The sequence below is a fragment of the Falco punctatus genome, assembly GCF_963210335.1.
Source record: "Falco punctatus genome assembly, chromosome: 1".
Lineage (NCBI taxonomy): Eukaryota > Metazoa > Chordata > Aves > Falconiformes > Falconidae > Falco > Falco punctatus.
This window is the reverse complement of record NC_137580.1, coordinates 49,876,337-49,898,250: the sequence shown is the minus strand read 5'-3', so window position 1 is coordinate 49,898,250 and position 21,914 is coordinate 49,876,337. Positions and strand designations below refer to the sequence as shown.

At 38.6% G+C, this 21,914-nt stretch overlaps 1 protein-coding gene across 6 annotated transcripts in view; it reads left to right on the top strand.

The window, feature by feature from the left end:
- Positions 1–21,914, top strand: part of SORCS2 (sortilin related VPS10 domain containing receptor 2) — a 569,561-nt gene that overhangs the window by 489,492 nt on the left and 58,155 nt on the right. For all 6 annotated transcript variants that reach the window (XM_080373393.1, XM_080373391.1, XM_080373389.1 and 3 more), the window contains exons 9-12: positions 2,070–2,249; positions 7,555–7,701; positions 9,073–9,175; positions 20,449–20,525. In XM_080373393.1, coding sequence (XP_080229519.1) covers positions 2,070–2,249; positions 7,555–7,701; positions 9,073–9,175; positions 20,449–20,525 — 507 coding nt within the window. The remainder of the gene's footprint in view (positions 1–2,069; positions 2,250–7,554; positions 7,702–9,072; positions 9,176–20,448; positions 20,526–21,914) is intronic.

The following is a 21,914-nucleotide window of genomic DNA, read 5'->3' as shown; positions in this document are numbered from 1 at the left end:
TGCACCACGTTTTGGCTCTTTATGTGTTGCTTCTGCTGGCTCAGCAGCTCCTGCCTGACCCTGAAATACAATAACCTCAACTGTACCCATCTTCCCAGTTCTCACCTCTGCCACCACAGGCCACCTGTGCAACCTTTACCACTCCACCAGCACCTGGGGCAAGGAAACTGCCTTGCCTATATTCACTGGAATTTTGCAGTTGTTTGCGGCATTGTTTAAATGTTTTACTATAATAATATAGATTATAACTTTGCTGAAAGCTCCTGGCATCACAGGAGAGGAAGGATTTTCTTGAGGTTTTCACATGAGAAAAAGAATAATTTATTTATTCCTTCTTTTGACTCTCTGCTTCACTTCCATCCTTACTTATTGGATAATCAAGGGAGCTTTTCTTACACTGCAAAAGAAGAGAAGAGGTGAATTTAGTATTGGAATTGTAATGTGGGCTACCCTGCCTCACATTGCCCTGGTGTAAGGCAGGAAGTGAAGCATGGTGTACATTAAAAAGTCTCTTTAAAGAAGCTGTTGGGATCAGTTGCTGTGTTTTTCTGGCATTTGTGCCAGACAATCTGCTTCTGAGTAATTTTTGAGTACAATAAGAAAGAGAACTATTCATGGGATTCTAAACAAAAATCTACTTCAGTAAATAGTTCAACATGAACATCTTTGAAAATATCATTGAGGAATCACTGACAGGAAACAAGTTCTTTTGTGTTGAGATGTGTCACATTTCATTAAATTTAATGAAATGACTAGTTATTTAAAAACCATCTTTTGTTCATATAACAAAATCTTTCAATTGTATTATTTTATTTATATTCATGTTTCTTTTAATCTAAATACCTTAATCACATCATGCATGTTGCCTAAAGTGTGACTGCCATACTTTGTCAAGCATTCAGTGTTTCTCTGTTACTCACATTTTCTTCAGTCTCAACTGGATTTTTACAGAAATTTATTTTTTTATTAGAGCTCTATGAAGTTGTTTTCTTGATATTTTGTTATTTTTTTTTAAAGCCAATTTTCCCCAAATTCATATTATCTTGACATTTAGGTATCTTTTTTTAATATTCACTCCATTGCCATATTTTTTTCCAGTAATAAGGTGACCAGAACTGGATACATTATCCCAGTTAAGTACCAAGGTCATAAAGAGTTTACAAGTCTTCAGTTTCCGTGACTAGATGTCATTTCATAATTTGTCCCAACATCTGCGTTTATGAAGCCGTACCCTATTGCAAACTCATGTCCTTTTTTTTTTTTTTTTTTTCTTTCTGTTTTCTAAGCTTAGTTCGGTGTTGCTACTTCCTGATTTGTTTCTTCTGTTTAATATTACCATTACATTGTTTTGCCTAGCTGTGCATTTTTTGTCTGAAAAGTCTGGAGTGAAGAAGTGGAGAAAACTGACAGCAAGCTGTTGCAATATCCATGCCTGAAATTCTTGACAAATGAATGCAGAATGTGGACTTCCATGTTATTACTGTTGAATATTTAAGCGGATATGCCTACATAGATAGATAAATTAGCGTTACGTACTATAATTTATATGAGCTGTGTGCATGATGTGTACTATGTCCTTTGTGTAACTGCTGTCAATGATATCTAATACTCTTTGTGCTGTGTTACCTGAACAAAGTATTTCTTAATTCCCTAGGTACCTGGGGATTATTTTTCAGATTACCTTTGTTTTTTCATTACTTAAGTTTTGTCAGTGTTTCATTGATCTCATCCAGATCTTGGAAAACCATTTCCTATTTTTTTCTTTTACTTATTTTCCCCTTCTTTTCAAAAAGTCATTTCCCATAAAAGTCAAGGCAGATCACAGCTTTTGCACAGTCATGATTTTGGTCTTCACTAAACTGGTTTGCAGTCTGATAATCTGTAGCCAAAAGGCACTAACACCACCTTAGAGCAGTGGGATACAGCATGTTGATTAGTATTATTTTGAGAGATTGCTGTTAATGAACTTTCAGATGTATTCCCCCCTCCCAGCTATTAAACTGTCCTAGCCAACTTACTGACTGTAAAATAGAAATTATTGGAAAATTTTGTATTTTGTTTTTCTACAGGATTTACAGATAATCAGTACAGATGAAAACCAGGTGTTTGTAGCTGTTCAGGAGTGGTACCAGACAGACACGTACAACCTGTACCAGTCTGACCCACAAGGTGTTTACTACTCTATCCTGCTGGAGAATGTCCGGAGCACGAAGCAGCCAGAAGAGAACGTCCTGATAGATATTCTGGAGGTAGGTCTTTATCTGTTCCACTGTGTGTAGTCTGTGTGGAGTTGTTTTTTTGTTTGGTTGGTTGTTTGTGGGTTTTTTTTATTATTATTATGAACATAATTAATTTTACATTAATATATTTTCACATTTATCTTTAACATAAAAAGACTAGGGTTTTGTTCTTATTGATAGTTCACCATTACTACTTACATGTTTTCTTCTTGCCCTGCTAATGTCCTGTGCACTCCAAGAACTGGATTCTTGTTATGGTGTTCCATGGAACTGCAAAACCAAATCTGGCTGAGGGTTTTTTTTTTAAGATATTGAAAAACGAAGTTGGCAGCACCATTTATTATTGAAGTAAGAAGTTATGCAGCCGCCTACATACAGCTTTTTTCTTCTAGGTGACCCAGTGATACACCTCCTGACTTAGAGCAGGACATCTTTTAGACAGTAGGGTCTTAAACAGTAATCCTGCAAGCCTTGCCCTGGGTTGTGTTAGCTCTGACAAGTAAGGAACTAACAAAATTAGATATTGGACAGCAAATCCACTTGCTTTCAGGAGGTATTTTGTGCCAACACTATTTTCTAAGAGACAAAGTGTCCTGTAAACAAATCTTATCTTGGATTTTAACACCAGTGCATTTGGCAAAATAAAATACAAGAATATGGTCTTTTGGAAGAGTAGCACAAACTGTTATCAATTCTGTTCCCATTGATGAAGACATTTAAATGTAATAAGGTGTCTGTTTGCTCTGGTTCTGTTCTTTCTTGTAGCACGTAGGACTGGCTATTACCAGAATATTAAACTAAGGGACCTCCGGTCTGACCCTTTTTGGCCACTGTTGCACTCTAATCTGCCTGGTGTTAATTTTTTTTTTTTTTTTAAATAATAATAAAAAAAAAATATCTTCGAGTGCACCAGACTTCTTTGGAAAAGGTTTGTAGTAATTCTGGATACAAGTTGTACATTTACAGAGCTGTTATAATGGCTATAAATAGACTCTCAATGGGGGAAAACGATAGCAGTTTTTTCCCCCCTTATATCCTCCATCTTTGTTTAGCTTTTTCTTTCCAAATGGCTGTAGTAAAACAAAAATGTCTATCATTACCAATTATTATTTTATAGTCTCTATGTTTGTAGAAACGAGGCTTCCTAATGAGTGAAGCTACACATTGTGTGTAGCCACATTCCCACAGGGTGATGTATTGGGAGCATTAATTTGCAGCTCTTTGTTCCTGGTCACTTGTGCAGGATGCAAAGCTAAAAGGGAGTCAGGTGTAATCTCTACTCCCTGTGTCACCTGTAGTGCATAATTTCAGAAATGCCACCCCTGGCTGTCCTTTTCTCTACAAAAGTTATTTAGTTAATTCAGTTTCAGTAATGATTTCAGAATTTCACAAGGTTACTGAGGGCATATTTGATAATGTGCGTGAGAGAGAGAGAGAGATATCCTAGATTATTGTGTGTGCTGGATTAATTTGTAGGGCTGCATTTTAAATAAAATGTGCATATGATAGAGTAATTGAAAGGCAATACGCATGGAGCCATACAGTTTAATTTTTTAGAGCTGTTTTTTGGAATAGAGTTGCATTATAGCAGAACACTCTTGCTTGCTTACAATAAGAAACGCTACAGCTTCCAGATACTTTGTATGATAAATAATTAGTGTTCATCATCTTAACTAGAATGTGATCAAGTACTCATATGTACAAATAATGTATGGGTTATTTACACAGTACAAAATAACTAATAACATGTCCTTGAGGATGGACATTTTTTTTGTCTTGTCTGGCTTTTGTCTCTGGGCATTTTAATGCAAATATCCCATGCTGAGAAGAGAAATCCTCAGTGCAACAGAGGCAGCCTCAATGCTTGACAATTTCTTTTTCCACCAGTGCATAGTTCTCCTTAAAATCTGCACTTTTCATCTTTGTTATCTTCTGCTGACCTCACTTCATCTTTTGCTTGTACATCTGCTATAAAATCTTTTATGGGTTTCTACCTGTCTGCATTCATTATCTTTTATATGTTTTATCTTTATTTGCACTGTGTTTTTTTCCATGCTGTGTGTGTGAAAGGGGAGTAATTCCCAAATTATTGTTCAAAGAAGGAAAGAAGAAGAAAGGTGAATTATGAACTGACTGTCCAAAAGGAGCATGTCCTTGAAATTGTATCAAGTGCTGCCAGTGTGAACCTGTCACAAATATGAGATAGGCATATTTGCAAAATGGACGTGCTAACGTACTACTTCTAGATTGGATCTTGTTGTGGCTGCTCTTATAAATAAGAGCTACACAAGTTGCAGTATACATTCTTCATGCTTTTTTTCCAAACAACAAATCATATATATTTAAATTTTAATCACAAACTTGTATTCTATAGCAATATCTTTTGTATATCAGTAACTGCTGCTAATAAACACTGTGGTGCCATCTGAAGAGCGCTTCTTGCCACCAATAAGTTTAGCATATTGTTTGGCCGTAAAATTGGGAATGTAACAATGCAGCAATTAATGTGTCACAGAATACATAGTCATAGGAGAAAACCTGTTTAGAACATGGATTTATAAGGTACAACATGCTTTTCTAAGAGTCCTGGGGAACAACTAACCCCTGAACTGTTTTGGAAAATAGGTGCTCTAAGAACTAATCCAGAAATCCAAAGAAAATCAAAGGAAAGATACTTCTGATTTTCCATGTGTTCGTCTATCTTGGGACTGTTCATCAGAGTAACTGAACACTTCACAATGTTGAAATGTCTTCTTTTCCATAGCACCTTATTATTAAAATCAGTCTTCCCTTCTTGGTAGAAAGATACTAATCTGCCAATATTAGATTAGGGAACTGAGTCAAGAAGTAGAAAGTTCAGAAGAAATTGGGTGCCTCAGCATCACAGTTGAAATCCAGAAGGTAGATTTGATGTACAGGATTAACAGAATTTACAGAAAGAGTCAGATACATATTTACATAGGTCACAGGACAAAAAAAAAATAGAAAATTATACAGAAGGGATGGGGGATTTAAAGGTGTCATTTTTTTACACACCATAATTTTATATTACTTATTATTTTTTAGGGTAATGCACAACTCCTAACATCATACTTCTGAACTTGTTCAGAAGACAGATGCCTGAAACTTATTTCAAGCAGGGTTTATGCCTTTCATTCAAAACACAACTGCTGAAGTGCTGGTCATCTTGTATCTGTTAGAGTAGCAGTAAGAGAAGTTAACTGACACACTGGAATAATTTTTATCACAACCTTTTTGTGTCTGATAGATTCAAACATGTATGCCCCATATTCTAGAAAGGAGAAGTTACTCTAGCATTTTGTCAGGTTAGAGTTCGGACTGGGAATGGATAAAAATTGTAGCCTGACTCCCGTTGAATGATTAAATATTAATTAAACAAGAATGAGAGCAAAAAGAGAGAGGAAACAAAAATATTCATGAAGCAGCACTGTTTGCCATCCACAAATTAAGAGGGAAAGCTCAGTTGTAGTCCCTGATATGATAGTTGTTTAAATATTTAATAATATGTTCACTGGAAGAAAGACAGGCACAGAAATTGAACCTCAAGTCTGCCTTCCCATGTAAATTTTGAACGTGCAGGCTTTTCAGTCATATTCATGCCTGTGCCATCTCTAGGAGGTAGAATATGTAATAAAGCCCCAGCAAGATGAAAGTGCTTTGAAAGTAAAGAAAGCAGGTTCCTCATCTCTTCCCTGCCCTTCGTTTTCTCACCTGCATTGCAAAATAGTTGACTTTTTATATTATGTTTGACTTGGAGGTGAATCTGGGCATCCAGCATCCTGGATAAGTAAGCTAACCACACATATGGGGTTTAAGAAGAAGCTCATGAGATAGTGGAGTGTTAAAATGTCTATACAGAATGCAGTTATCTAAACAAATATATTTTCAAGTTCTAGGCTCTTACCATAACCAGCAGAACGTTCCTATTCTGTAGATTTGGGTGAGTTCCTTAGAAAAAAAGCATATATTTATAAACTATAGGTATCAAATCTGTAGTCTGCTGGAAGGGGTGCCTTCTCTTCACCCTAAATGCAGATTTTTGTTAAACGAATGTCAATGGGAGTTAATAACTGGTAGTTGGCGAGGGGTGGGGAGGTGGGAAGGAAACAGTAAGTAATTCAAATATAAAATAAATAGTAAGTCCAGGAATTAATCATATCAGCAAGAGGCAAATATTCCTGATTATGCAAAGAGCTGGCTATCTTGTGCATTTAGTTGTAACGAATGCTTCAGTTTTGTTAAATGTCAGCACATTAGCAGATTAGAGAGCTGTACTATGCTGGAAATGGTATATGAGTTGGTATACATTGTCAAGACTCAAAAATTCAAGAAGCCTCATAAATAATCGCAAGGGAAACAGGAGCACTCTTAAAGAGACCTTCAGATTCATCTCATGCCATTGGGTGGAATAATAACACCTAACATGAAAGTTAGGACTAGAACTAAACTTAATAAGGTGCAATTGCAATCATATTGCTTCTAAAAGTTTTCCCTGTTAATGTTGACACTCTGAATTGTAATAATTCTCTAACACGGGTTATTTTGAAATAAAATTACTAAATTTGCCCAAGAGAAGAGAGAGTCTCTAATTTATTTTTTTTTCCTTTTTCCCCAGAGGTTAAACAGGTGAAGGGAGGCTAATTGTATGGAGGTAGACTGAGTATGGAAGCATTTCAGAGGCTTGATAGGTTGATTCAGCCTTCACTGTTTCTTCCCCCAATTATCTATCTGCATTTATTTCCTACAAAAGGCAATTGTTCTCCCTAAATCAGTGTTATTTTAAAGGATATTATATTGTATTTTGTTATTATTTGTGTACTATTTGTATGATGTGGGTCACATGACCAGTATAAAAGTCAGGTTGCTGTTACAAATTGATTACATCATTTGCAGAATAACACTTTAAAGACATCCATATTTTAAAAAAAAATTAAGAGCTGTAATTTTAATAGTAGTGTACACTAAGGCTATGCCACTGTAATTTTTTAATTTTGCTGTATAAACTACATGTAATTTGATTAGCCTTCTGACACTGAGAGAACTGGATATCCCTTTAAAATACACTTAGAATTACAAATCAGTTAGTAATTGTCCTCCCCTTTCCCCTTTCTCACTTTACTCTTATCCTTCTGCCTTTTTTTTTTTTTTTTAAGGTGTATTGTTCACTTTCCTAGTGGAAGAACTACCCGAGGTACACAGTTCAGAGCCGAAAAAGAGCAGCTAATCAGGGATAATCCTTGTTGAAAAAAATGTGTATGTGCTGGTCATTAACCCTCTTTCCTGCATGCTTCAGGTCAGAGGTGTAAAAGGAGTCTTTTTGGCCAACCAGAAAATTGATGGGAAAGTTACAACTCTGATAACCTACAACAAAGGCCGTGACTGGGATTTTCTAAACCCTCCAGACATTGATATGAATGGTAAACCGACAAACTGCAAACCTGTAAGTGGCTCTTTTTAGCCTGTCTTTTCTCTGAAGTACACAAGATTTATTTGTATGGTTGGATGCGCAGTAGTTCCAAGAGCCCAAGAGCTTTGTGCTGAGTTTTCCAGCCAAATTTGTAGGCAAATCTACTTGCACTGCATGAGCTGTGGTTTCACAAGCTGTTAGTCCAGTCATCTTGCAGAGTAGTCAGGACTCTCTGTTGCACCCCATTTCGTATTTTAGATCGCTTTGACACAAAGAGGACATTTTTTCTTGTGTATCAACCACACAATGCAGTTCAGAATAATCATGTCAACAGTCATTTGTATCTGGATATAAGGGATACATCATCAGTCAAATAGAGCTTACCAATACCTTTTCTGTTTCTGTCTTTCATATTTGTGTTTCATCTTAAATCAAGATGAGCCTTGGTTCCCTGTTAAAGGGAACTATTGACAGTTGCTTGAAAATAAACACCACACTGCATGAAATAGTCCTTTCTTTTTGTAAGATAATGTTATTTTGGTTTGTTTAGATGTGCCAGCTATGCATAATATTGTGTTATTTTCGAGGCCGTACCAAAAATCTTGTCTTTTTCTCACTGACTCTGCTCCTGGGGACTCCATGCTCTGCGTTGTTGGGTGAAATAAATACTTTTAGTCCTGCCACTGCCAGAGCCTTGATCCCTCTCTACATAACAGAAGCAGAGGGCTGAAGCTGCTCACTCCCTTTTGAAGAGTTCAAGACTGTGCTATGTGTTTCAAGCCTGCAGGGCCTGATCCAGAGCTCTCTGAGATGAGTGGAAAGACTGCAGTGGCAGCAGCTCCCAGGCGGTGCTGGCAGCCTGCTCCTGGTAAAGCTCCTGGCCAGGTTGCTGTGAGCAATGTGACCTTTGAGTGCCACTGCACAAAGAGCAAGAAGCAGTAAGTTGCTTAGCAAGGAGAGATGTCCAAAAGTCATTATCCTATTTTTCATAACACTTTTTTCTAAAAAAGGAATTTCAATACAAACAGGTTTTTTCTAATCATCATTTTACCAATTACCTGGGATGAACAAACACGCCTTACTTGTTGCTGTTGCTGTTAGCATTTTTAAGCAATTATTATGTCAGAAAGGTGTTTTATACAATAATTTTATCCTGACTTCTTTGAGTTTGGAAATCTTTTTGTTGAGACAGTGACACACTACACAGATATCACCAGAGATTGTTCTTGAAAGCTAAGGTTGATATTTCTGACAGGAATTTGGCTCCATGGGCAACAGCCGTTCTTTTTCTCTATGAAGACATGCATTGCTGAAGCTGCTTTGGCTGGGATTTCATTATTGTAGGAGCATAACTGTTACCAGTTACTTTATAAACCTGCTGTTGTCGTCTTCTTCCCTCACAAGCCTGATTGCTACCTTCACCTTCATCTCCGCTGGGCAGATAATCCCTATGTGTCAGGAACAGTCCACACGAAGGACACTGCACCAGGGCTCATAATGGGGGCAGGTGAGTGCATGACATTATGTTTTAAGACCTGAAATGTGACAGCATTTCTTTGTATATCTAGTCTACTGGTTTATAACAATACCATACTACAATCATTGGCAAAGTAAGACTTTCCCTGCAGAATAATCCTTTATGTGATCTCTTGATCCAACAATTTAATAAAAAAAAAATGAAGTCCCAGAGCTGTCTTCTATGACCGATTTGTAACAGTCACCTGGATACACTATGCTTATCTGTGCTGTGTAGTACCTCCTTACCCGTTGGTGTGGTGTGGAGGAGTGATGGTGTCTGAAGGACTTGTCCCGCATTCTTTTTCTTTTGAAGTGGGACGTAGGGCTTCCACCATCATGAATAGCCCAGCAAATCCAATAAACTGATGTAAACAGTGGCCAAGCCTTTGTTCTTTAAGCTTAGATACAGATAATTTGTCTTGTAATTTTTATTAATTCCTTCCTTCCTAAAGAGAGATAAAGTGAAAGAGGCAAATCTGTCTCTGTGTTGGGAACAATGCTGGATGTGACTTCTCCATTATAACATACAAATGGAGCCATGGTATTATGAAGTGGCATTTAACGAAAAAAATTCCATTGCAGTGTTGACTACTCATCAAGAAACATATTCACATGGCTGTTTTATTTTGTGTCCTTGTGATTCATCTATTCATTTTATTTAATTTTCTGGGTGTTTGTGTAAAAATTGCTGTTCTAATAACTGTTCTAAAACCTTTTTTAAATGGAATTAGTTTATTCTTATATTATGGATATGTTTAGGTGAAAAACACACCTGTACTGCTTCTCTTTTTGTAAAAGTGTGACTGGTTTCAATCAATAATAGTTTCTGCCTTAGTTTACACTAACCTCTTAAAAACAGCTTACTAAATTGAAAATTTCCTGAGAATAATATGGTGAACATGTTTGGTGTTTAAAGAGAATAATAGCTGCCATTACTTCAATATAACCACAGATTCCCCCTAGTGTAAACAGAGTTTAAAGTATTTTACTGGAGGCAGATCTATGTGGTGAATTGCTGCTATGTTTTTATTGACACAAATGAAACTAAAAATTTGTACAGTGCCCTTGTAGATACATCTTTATAGGTGTTTAATTCACATGTTAGTAATTCCAATATGTCAAAAAATAACTTCTGTCTCATGGACCTTCTTTTTGCATAAAGGTACCGCTATTCTAATGTAGGTTCTTATTTTTAGCCTCAATCTATTGTACCTGAATGCCTTGTAGTAGCAAATTAAGCACCGAGGTTTAGTTAATTAGTCCATTAGTTTTATTTAATTTTTCTTAGTCCTTGCATTATAATCTGATGTGGTAAATCGATATCCATTGAGATATTGGGTTCTTTTCTTTTGGTTAGGTTTTGTGGAGGTTGTTTAAGTGCAATGTTCTGAGACAATATTAGGAATGGCATGTTAGAGAAGAGTATTTTGCCCTTAATACCTTCCTGGAATGCAGGGGGATTTTATCACTGTGACCTTGTCTTACCATGGCGGGTAGGTAAACATGTCAGTGGCTTTCCTCAATGTGAAAAAGGAGTGTTTTTAGTGACATCCAGATATCATTAAGAACTGAACTAGTATGAATCTGCATTGATTGGGAGCAACCTACATTGTCGTGGGAATGGTTGGAATGCACCCTTGCTCATAGCAGCTGGCTAAAAAGCTGGGAGGGATGGTATGGAAGTGGGAAAAATTTGCCCAAGAGTAAGTGCAGTATGTCCTTTCTCTGGTAGAAGGCCATGTAGTTGCAAACAGAGCCAAGGGACTAATTTTGGAGTCTTAAAAATCCTAAAGAGCAACTGCATCACCTTGCCAAAAAACAACTTGATTTTTGACTTGCATTAGTATTATTTGATGTTCAGGTCATCTGGATTCAGTGCACATGTTACAGTCTTACTTATCTGGTGAACCTGATAGTCTTGTAAACTTACATTTCTTATCAGAAATACTTTACATACAATGAACTTGAATTTGATCTAGCCTGATCCTTGAAACGGATAATCTTATGCAAATCAACAGAAGTACTAGGTTCTTAACACATACAGAAATCAGATTATTTGGGCCATATCACACACTATTGGGATTTTACTGTTAGATTTAGGGAGAGCATATCTTCTGGAAATGACTGAAGATGATACAGATCTGTGAATGTCAGTTGATCACACTGTGTCTGGGAACCATCAGTGCCTTGTGCTGTGAAATAGGGAAATGTATTCTGAAGGTGAAGTAGGTAAATAATTGCCAACAGATAGAGGAAAATACTAATACTCTGGCAAAATACTGTACAGTGACCTTATTAATAAAAATGTGTAAAGTTCTGCTCATCAGTTTTCAGGACTAGTGAGCAGATGCTAAGAAGGACTACTTGGAAGTTGATGAAAGTAGAGAATATTTACAAAAGGAAGCTCATTAGCTGAGAAAAATAAAAGACAATAAATAACATGATTTTTTTTCCTGAATGCGTAACCATGGGGTTAGAAACAAATGATGTTAACAAGTGGATAGGAACTTGAAATTAGAAAACAGCCATGAAGTTCATCCTCTCAATAAGACTAGTGTGGCTGTCAATCAAAAAGTTTAAAAAAAGAACAAAATTCCCTTTGACATGGAATTTGGCTACTTTATAGGAAGCTTATACAGTACAGAAACTTGTGGTTATGGAAAAACTAATGTGGTGGGTTGACTGTGGCTGGGCGCCAGGTGCCCACCAGAGCGGCTGTGTCAGTGCCCTCCTCAGCTGGGCAGGGGGGAGGAGATGTAACGAAAGGCCCGTGGGTCGAGATAAGGGCAGGGGGGTCACTCAGCCAGTACTGACAGGGGCAAAACCGACCCGACCTGGGGAAATTAGTTTAATTCGTTACCTATCAAAATCAGAGTAGGATAATGAGAAAATAAAAACCAAATCTTTAACCACCTTCCCCCACCCTTCTTGTGTTCCTGGGCTCAGCCTCACTCCCGATGTCTCTCCCTGCTCCCCCCGAGCGGCACAGGGGACCGGGAATGGGGCTGGGGTCAGTCCCTCACAGCTGCCCCTGCCGCCCCTTCCCCCCCAGGGGTAGGGTCCCCACAAGCTGCCCCTGCCCCAGCCCGGCCCCCCCGGGGGCACAGCCTCCTTGGGCACCCCCTGCCCTGGCCTGGGGCCCTCCCCGGGCGGCCGGTGGGTCCCTGCTCCCCGCGGGCTCCATGGGCTGAGGGCACAGCCGGCCGTGCTGTGATTTGACCCAGCTATCTGCGGGGCTGCTGCTCTCACATGTTCTCACTCCTCTCTCTGGCTGCAGTTGCTGTTGTGTAGAGTTCTTCCCCACTTCTGAAATACTTTGTCCCCCTGCTGCTACCACCGTTGCTGATGGGCTGGGGGGCTCGGCCTTGCCCAGCGGCAGGTCCATCCTGGAGCCGGCTGGCGTTGGCTCCATCGGGCATGGGGGGAGCTTCTGGCAGCTCCTCACAGCAGCCACCCCTGTAGCCCCCCACTACCAAAACATTGCCAGGCAAACCAAATAAACCTGACCTGTGACTTAAGGATAGTTTTGATACTCTGCTTGAAAATCAGACCACAGAGACCACTGCATATTGTTTTAATCTAAAAAATAATTGAATGGTGAACAGCATTAATGTCTAGGGCACTTGGGGAAAATTCAGTACGATGTTGAAATTGCATCTTTTTAAACTCATATTTACAAATAAAAATTCTGCTTTATTAAAGTTGCATAAATAGTTCAGAGGAATACATATTTTAGCTTATGTATATATATAAATTTTACAGACAAAATACTGAATTTTATAGCTGCATATTAAAGTGTTCTTTTAAATAACTGCTTTGCTCCTTTTAAAAAATGTAATAGGATTTTGCATTTACATTTGATTTTCGTGCATTTTAATCTTGGCAACAGCTTCTGTTTCTCAGCATCGGCTATGAAATGTGTGTCAATTGATGTGTAAATTTTTACTATAAACTTGCAAAGGACTTTTCTATGAAAAATGTTCAGAGAAGTATAGATTTTCCAGGTGCTAGTTTACAGTAATTGTCTGCTTAGTTTCCAATCCAGATGGCAAATCAAGCAAGCAGTAAATTCTGCGCATTCATTTGAATTGAGGAAGTGCTAGAAAACTTCAGTTTACTTTTTGTCATATCAGGCTGAAATACATTGTGATAACTTTCTGTCATTTTTCACCAAAGTAGCATACCAGGATGCCACTATAAGAAGCATGAGGGAACGGGAAGATGATTCAGTACGTTTTGGAGTGATCGGGCAGTTCACCTGGATTTTTCTCATGTCAGCATGTTCCCCCATTCTGATGGTGTGAATCACTCCCTCAGCTGAACACATCATTAGCTTGCCAGGCAAAAAAGGTCTTATCTGGAACATTTAAACTCAAATTGGCTGAATGTTTGTGACTACAAGTTTACTAGCCATGAGATTTTAGCTTATTGTGCATTGACTGAAGGGATGTTACAACTGTATTACCTGTAATCTAGGCAAGGCACATCTCTTGTTGGAGTAGGTGTCTGCCTGTATGCTAAATTTAAGTGTCTGGAAAAGATTTTCCATATTAGGAGAATTATCAATGTGTTGCATATGGGGATTATTTCTTCTTGCAGTAAGCAGTCTAAAATCACGTATAAAAATATGGGTAAATGCAGTGATAAGTAGCACTTAAAACATGTACATTAATAGTAAATTTTAAAGGAAAGTAATCTCCCATATTTGTATGACCCAGTAGGAACCTGCCAAAATGCCTGAGCAAAGACAAACTTCTAATTACTCTTGAGATCAGTATGTGTTTTTCACAGCTATACAACCTTTTCAGAGAGTTTGGCTGACCTCTAGTCATCACTAAAATACATTGTGTGCTTTCACATCCTTGTGCTACCAACTGTTAAACTGGAATTTGGAAATTTACAAATAGCTTGGGAAGCTATGTTGAACAGTAGTTAGTACCCCTCTAATCTAGATTTTAGGACTGCTACCCCTGCATGGATGGAATGTGTGATTTTACCCACTTATTTTAAAATTAGCTTTTACTCAGGATAAGTAAAAAAGCAAGAGGATTTCCTGTATCCAAAAGCACAGTTTGAAAATTTTATTAGAATGCAAGCAACAGAAATGAAAAATTACTGTTCTTAATGAAAAGAACCAAAACGTAGGCCAAAATGTTTCCTTTTGTTTCATAAATTGAAGAAACAAAATGTCAGCATGTAACAACTGCGGAGTCATACTTATTCAGGCCAAGAATCCATCTAGAGCGGTATCCTGCTGGTGACAAAAGCGTTTGGGGAAGTGTTTAAGAACAATTCAGGTGTATATGGTCCCCCAGGCCATGTTTTGGGAGAAGGTACGCACATGAGACTGTTTCTGTTAAGTGCTATGGTCAAGACAGCGCCAGGTTTACCTCTCCTAACCTACATAGCTCAACAAAACTATCGTACCTTGGCCTTCTACCCTCATATACATCCATCGTGATGTGAGGCATGCCACACACATCCTGAGTTTCATCATGTAAACCCACCATTTTCATGACCTGTAACCCTCATGTTACTTCAGGTAATTTGGGGAGTGGGAGGAACCTTACAAAAATACATCTTCTGGCCAAGGCAGCATGACCTGGGGAGAGCTGGGGCTGAGCACTCTGTGGTGTGAACATGGCTGGGTCATGCCAACTGGCCTTGGCTGCAGGACAGTGTCTGGCCTTCCCTCATTTAATGTATGCGTTTATATTTGCAATAATGCCACCCCTTTATTAGGATCGAAGTATGAACCTTTAACAATGCCTTTAACAACAATATATTTAAAATTGGATGACAAATGTAGAAAGTAAAGCTAAAGCAAACACTCGCAGTAACTGAAGGGTCTTCTTTCCTGTTACTGTCATTTAGCTACAAAAAGAACATAGAATAATGTAAGACAAACTTGAGAAGCTTCTGTATTACAGACAAAACTTCTTGAAACTAAATGGCAAAACATTCTGTGTCATGTGTCAGAGGAGTTTTCAGGCCATTTAAATCAAAAAGTCTTGTTAACATTCTACCATTTCAATACTATGTATTAGCTCTGGCTAATATAGCCTTGTTGTGGTTTAACCCTAGCCATCAACTCAGCACCACACAGCCACTCACCACCCCACCTCACCCCCTGCCTCTATCCCCCAGCAGAAATTTGGGGAAGAGAATTGGAAGGGTAAAAGTGGGAAAACTTGTGGGCTGAGATAAGAACAGCTTAATACTTGGGGAAAATAATTTTTTAAAATGAAAAGGAAAATAACAGAGAAATAAAACACAAGAAAGACAAGTAGTGCAAATGAAAACAATTGCTCACTGATAACTGATTGATGCCCAGCCAGTCCCCCCAAAGTGGCCCCCTGACAACTTCCCCCCCCCCCCCCCCCCCCATTTTATTACAGAGCATGATGTAGCCTGGTACGGGATATTCTTTGTGTCAGATGGGGCCAGCTGTCCTAGCTGTGTCCACCCCCCACCCCCCTGTGCCCCCAGCCCACTTGCTGGTGAGGTGGGGTGAGGCAGAAAAGGCCCTGACTCTGTGTGAGCACTGCTCAGCGTTAACTAAAACATCCCTGTGTTACCAACACTGTTTACAGTGCAAATCCAAAACAGACCCATACCAGCTATTATTAGAAAATTAGCTCTACCCTAGAAAAAAACAGCACAAGCCTGCAGCTGATTACCCATTCCAGGTGCAGTAACTTTTTCAGTATGAACTGAATTGCCTTCAGTGTATTAATTACCTTTACTTGTTACCACAAGTGGATTTCAAGACGTAACACAGACCCACTAAAATGATGGGAAAAGTTCCATGTTGTAGTGGCATGCGTTAGGAGTTCCTGCAGATATTTACAGGTGTAATAAGGAGCGCAGATTTTGATTCACCAGGATAACAGCACACTGATGTTTGTGGGTGTGCAGTACAGCCCAAACACTTCAGGATGTAGTGGGAATGGTATTTACATGCTGAAAGTGTTGGCTTCCAGCATAATTTGGCCATTTCTCACCTTCTGTATCACTTGATCGTGTTGTTAGTTGTACGCATGTGTTATTGGCTGCCATGCTCACCACAAATATGGTTCATAATTCTCTTCAGATACGGCACGGAAACTTTCAGGGTGCCTCAGCTCTACTCTGAGTGCTCCTCTGACTTTGCAGTTGTTTGTTTATAATGTTATTAATGTTCGGATTTTTAGCATTTCATTTGATGTGAATTGGGGCTGTTGTAAAGGGTTTACAAGCTACTATTACATGTGCTTTGTTTAGTTAGTTGGCTTAATTCAGTCACGTGACACACTGCAAGGTAGCTAGAGCCTAAAATTAGGCACTGCATTTAAAATCTTAGAAAGGACAGATTGTCCCAAATCTTTGAATTTATTATTTATTAGAACATAAACCACACACACACACACACAAAAAAAGGTTAAAACAATGTAACTCTTTAAATAGACAAACCCCATAACTCTTATGTGACACATCTCAGATAGAAAGGTTTACAAATAAATTTGTGGTGAGTCTGCTAAAATCTTGACAGACTTATTCTGGTCCTACTTTTCCAGGCTAACAGCTTTCAAAGATATCCTTGGTTTAACAAATTCTTTAAATACCCCTATGTGTTCCTGTGGAAATTTCCTTCTGCCTGTCACCTCCAAGATTTGGCTGTGTGGCCGCTTCCCACTGCAAATAACCCACTGTGCTTTGCCAGATCCTCCCTGTCTCCGTTGGTGATGCAGGTTTCCTGCTTGTTGCCTCACCTGCTTTTTCTTTCTGAATCCACTGACACTGTTTTATAGCAAGATGTTGTCTGCGGTACCTACATAGAAAACTGCAACTAAATTGAGAAGTTTTATCTTTCCTTACAGAAAGGGTTCTCTTATGTGCTTGAATACTTGACTTTATAAAGTTTGAAAAATTATGTAATATCATTTAATATCCAAAAAAAATCTGGAAGTAGTGGAAATTACAACCTCCATTAATGGGCAAGAACATTATGTCAGCAATCAGAAGCTCCTGCATGTGCCAATTCTGGGGTTTCACCCTTGGCTTGGGGGTGTATTACTTTCAAATTTCAAAAAGCAATGAAGTCCTTTTTCCCAAAGCAGTACACCAGCCTCTATGCCAAGTTTGTCATCAGTTGTGGGTTTTGACAGAATGGCATTTCTCTGTGATTATAACTGAGTCCACCAATTCCTTTTGCTCACTTACCAAGAAAAAGCAATAAAGGTAAAACCAAAAATAGGAGAAGTCATGTCTGCCTTGTTACAGAACTGCAATTACAGAGCTGCTGCTAATATCTTTCGGTCATTACTGTATCAGCTGGATATAAAAGGGTTTCTAATGAAGCACAAGTTGTTGCTGTTTAGTTTAAAGGCTACTTCTCCATTAGCTAAGGCAATTTACCACTATACTTTTTAAAGTGCAGATCCATGGTAATTCTCAAAATAAAGACCTACTTATGCAAGTAGATTTCAGTAAATGGTGAAGAGAGGTGGAATAAACAGGATTTTTCCAGGAGCAAAACTAACAATGCATTCATTAAGGGTGTCTGTGCAAAGAAGGGTGTAGACTGACAGCAATACTTTAGATTCTAGCAAGCAAATAAATATTTCTATCCTCAGCTATTCCAAAGAAAAAGTTCTGTAAGTAAATTGCAGAAGCACAAGAATATACCCATTCACAGAGACATACACCAGTGAAAACTAAACAGAGGAAGGTAAGAATAGCAAAAGGAATTTCTTTTGTATAAAACGTAAATCAAATCTCCCTTCCCTTCCTTTATTTCATGTTCATATCTCCTAGTAACCAGATTAATCTTTGCTACACAAAGCTGATGGGATGTGGTCCTATTTCCTGACGAGATCTGTGAGAAACAGGAAAATAAGAATATTTTTCCTGATCTTTGATCACATAGGTTTTTAGGATTCAAAGTGTTATTAAGTTCAAAATGGCCATGAACCAAATTAGATATAAACAAACCTATGTTTGGGGAGAAAATACAACTGAATGTTGTACAAAAAATGTGTACACACAACTTAAGGTGTGAAGCTTTCATTATGGAACTGTCTCATTAGATAATATTCACAACTTAATCATGTTTCATTGTTGGAGTTTTGTCTTTTATACTGGAAGACCTGCCTAAATGAATGCAACATGGTTGTAACCAAAAGATGTAATTTTCCAAGGACTATGGGACACAATAAAACCAAAACTTGAATCTGTTCTAAAAAAATTGAACCTTTTATTAGGCCTATGGTCCTTTGTTCTTAATGCTGATGGTGTGGCTGTAACTTTCTGTCATGGAGATTTCATTTTGGTTGCTGGTATCACTAGGCCCTTTGTTTCTTAAAGCTAGAGAGCCTTATGTAAGAATGATAAACCATTCCTGAAGCCCTACGGTAGCCCTTTTGCTATGCTGGCTACATGGACCAAGGCAGCAGGCAGAGTGGTGGGAAGGTGAGACCACACGTCTGGCAGGCAAGCACCCTGCAACCTCAGTGCTGACTTAAGGGTAGGATGTTTTTTGAAGATTAAGGTTTTTGCAGGGAAATAATAGGAGCTGTTCACAGTTATCTGTTTCTCTTTCCTTCTTTCTTGGCACAAATGCTGTCATATCCAATAGTAGTCATGAGGGTCATCCCTGCACTTTGAGTCTAAGCTGGTTTTGGCACATTGTTAATCTTACAGGACTTACATCTGCTTCATCCATACAAGCCGGTTCCTAAGTTGGTGTTCAGTCCACACCACCTTCATCCATACTGTACTGACCTTATCAAATCTTCTCATTGCCTACAGAAATAAGGTCTTGTTTTCAAAATGACATGGCCAAATAGATCTGTGCTGAATTGTTTGGTAAATGAGAAAGCATGATGTGGGTCGGAAAGATGAAAAGATGAAAAGAAGGGGCAGTGGCATCTTCTGAAATGTTACATGCAGTTGAAAGACAGGCACTGACTCCTATAAATGCACCATAAATATCATCATATATATTATATAAATATATATCATGTAAATATATGTTATCATATATTATATATGATATATATATGTGATATGACTAAATAAATATATAATATATAAATAAAGTCAACATAAATATCCTAATACTGTCTATGCTGCACTTAGAGTTAAATAATGTAGAGTTATACCATTAAACAGCGGAGCACATGCAATCTTGATGGTCCAAATAAAGTGTGTATTTTGGGCAGCAAACACTATCATTCCTCTCAGGAACCTTTCAGCACTAGTGAGCACGCTCTGCATAAACAGATCTGTTTTGGTGGTTAAAAACAACTATTTATATAACACACAAATGAAATTTCATACTGCTATCCTAATCTCAAGTGTATTCTTTCCTCATCTCTTCTACTTAAGAGGATCTGATAACTTTTCTCTCATTTCTACTGTAAAAACATGCAAACCATAGATTTATGTCAAAATCCCCTACAGGATATAATTTAGAAGGAATATTGTGCTATGATTGCTTCTCCCCTAGAATGCTGTAAACTGCCTGATAATTTAATAGTTCGCTATTTTAAATACTGCATGTTAAATTATGGAGATCTCAGTATTTTGGATTGCATCTGCTAAGGTCATCTTCCACAAGTTTGTTTTAACACTTCTGTTTGCTTTGCAGCAATCTGAATACTAGCTGCTACTCCTCAGCATTTTTTGTCAAAATATTCAGTATTTTCCTGGTCAATATTTAGGTAAATCAAGTGATTCTGCTTTAGATTCTTTTGTATTTACACACTTTTTCAAACCCCCGGGCCCTCTTTTAGGTGTTATGTATTTATCCAGATGCTAGATTTTGCTACCACTACATAAAGTCTTAAAGATCAAAGATTCCTGATTTTAAAAATTCAAGGTGAATAATTTTACAGAATGTGATTAAGGTTGAGGTATGGCTCCTGAGTTTATGAGTGTTTCAGACTTGTATCTTAAATATATGTGCTTTTATAATAATATTTCAGCATGCAGCAACAAAACTAAAATGTTGGTTTGGCCTCTGCATTTCAATATTAGATTTAAGCCTTTATTGCTCCCACCTATGGATAGCTAGCAATGTAATGGAAGAAGTTAAAAGTGCACTTACATGTTTTCAAAAGGATTTATCTGGTGCTACCAGAAATGAAGTAAGCCTGCTAATCATCTGTGTTTAGTTCTTGCTCTGACCTGGAAACTTCTTACTCTGACTGGCATCAGAACTAGATCCAATCTCTCTGGCTCATGTGGATGCAACCTTTGTTTCCTCCTGTTTTGTGACAGGTAACCTGGGGTCCCAGCTGGTCGAGTACAAAGAAGAGATGTACATAACGTCTGATTGTGGGAACACATGGCGTCAGGTAGGAAACAGGAAACAGCAAAGACACCTGGAAATAATTTTAATGTACTAAAAGTCATTAATTTTATAATGCTTTACTGATCTTTATATACCCATTCCTTTGAGGAAGATGGCTATTATTATCCCCATTTCACTTGGAAACTGTGAAAGATTAAGAAGGTGATTTGCAAAGACTCAAATTGGTCAGGCTGTCAGGTTCTGCTGAAACTCAAATATTTTGGTCTCTCTAAAGATCTTGTAAGTATCTTGTGTAAAAAAACATAGAGTCTATTGAGGTTTTTAATAATTTAATAATTTAAGTAATCTTCCTATGCCAATGATGAAGTGGACTTGGGCTGGATCTTGCAGTACAAATATTCCAAGCTAAAAGATGTGGTTAATGTAGAACAGCAGCAATTCTTCTGCTTCATAGTCTGACAACTGGCAGTTAAGCTTAAATTTTGTTCTTCATTGAAACTTAAGAAGGAAAAAGAGATTTTTAAAAATCCCATAAACCTTAGAATGTCTTTCAGTATGATTTAATCAATTATGGGACTAAAAATAAAAGAGTATTAAAAAGAAAGAACAATCATGCAGTGGCTGTAATTGCATTTGAGTCCTGGATGTCTTTTGCTTCTAATGCTGGTGTCAATTCAAGCATTGCACTTTTCCTATGTATTTTTTCCTAAATTGCTCTGTCTCAGTGTGGTGGGTTGACTGTGGCTGGGCGCCAGGTGCCCGCCAGAGCGGCTGTGTCAGTGCCCTCCTCAGCTGGGCAGGGGGGAGGAGATGTAAGGAACGGCCCATGGGTCGAGATAAGGGCAGGGGGGTCACTCAGCCAGTACCGACAGGGGCAAAACCGACCCGGCCTGGGGAAATTAGTTTAATTCATTACCTATCAAAATCAGAGTAGGATAATGAGAAAATAAAAAAACAAATCTTAAACCACCTCCATGAGCTGAGGGCACAGCCGGCCTCGCCGCGGCCTTCACCGCGGGCTGGGGGGGAACCTCTGCTCCGGCGCCTGGAGCCCCTCCGGCCCTGCCTGCACCCACCGGGTGTCTGCGGGGCTGCTGCTCGCACACCTGCGCACTCCTCTCTCTGGCTGACATTGCTGTTGCACAGCAACTTTTTCCCCTTCTGAAATACTTTGTCCCTCTGCTGCTACCACCGTCGCTGATGGGCTCGGCCTTGCCCAGCGGCGGGTCCATCCTGGAGCCGGCTGGCGTTGGCTCCATTGGGCATGGGGGGAGCTTCTGGCAGCTCCTCACAGCAGCCACCCCTGTAGCCCCCCACTACCAAAACATTGCCATGCAAACTCAGTACACTCAGTAGTGCTTAATCATGGGAATATTTTCTTTCTGTGTCTATATGGCAACAACACACAACATGGAATCTACTTATAATGTTT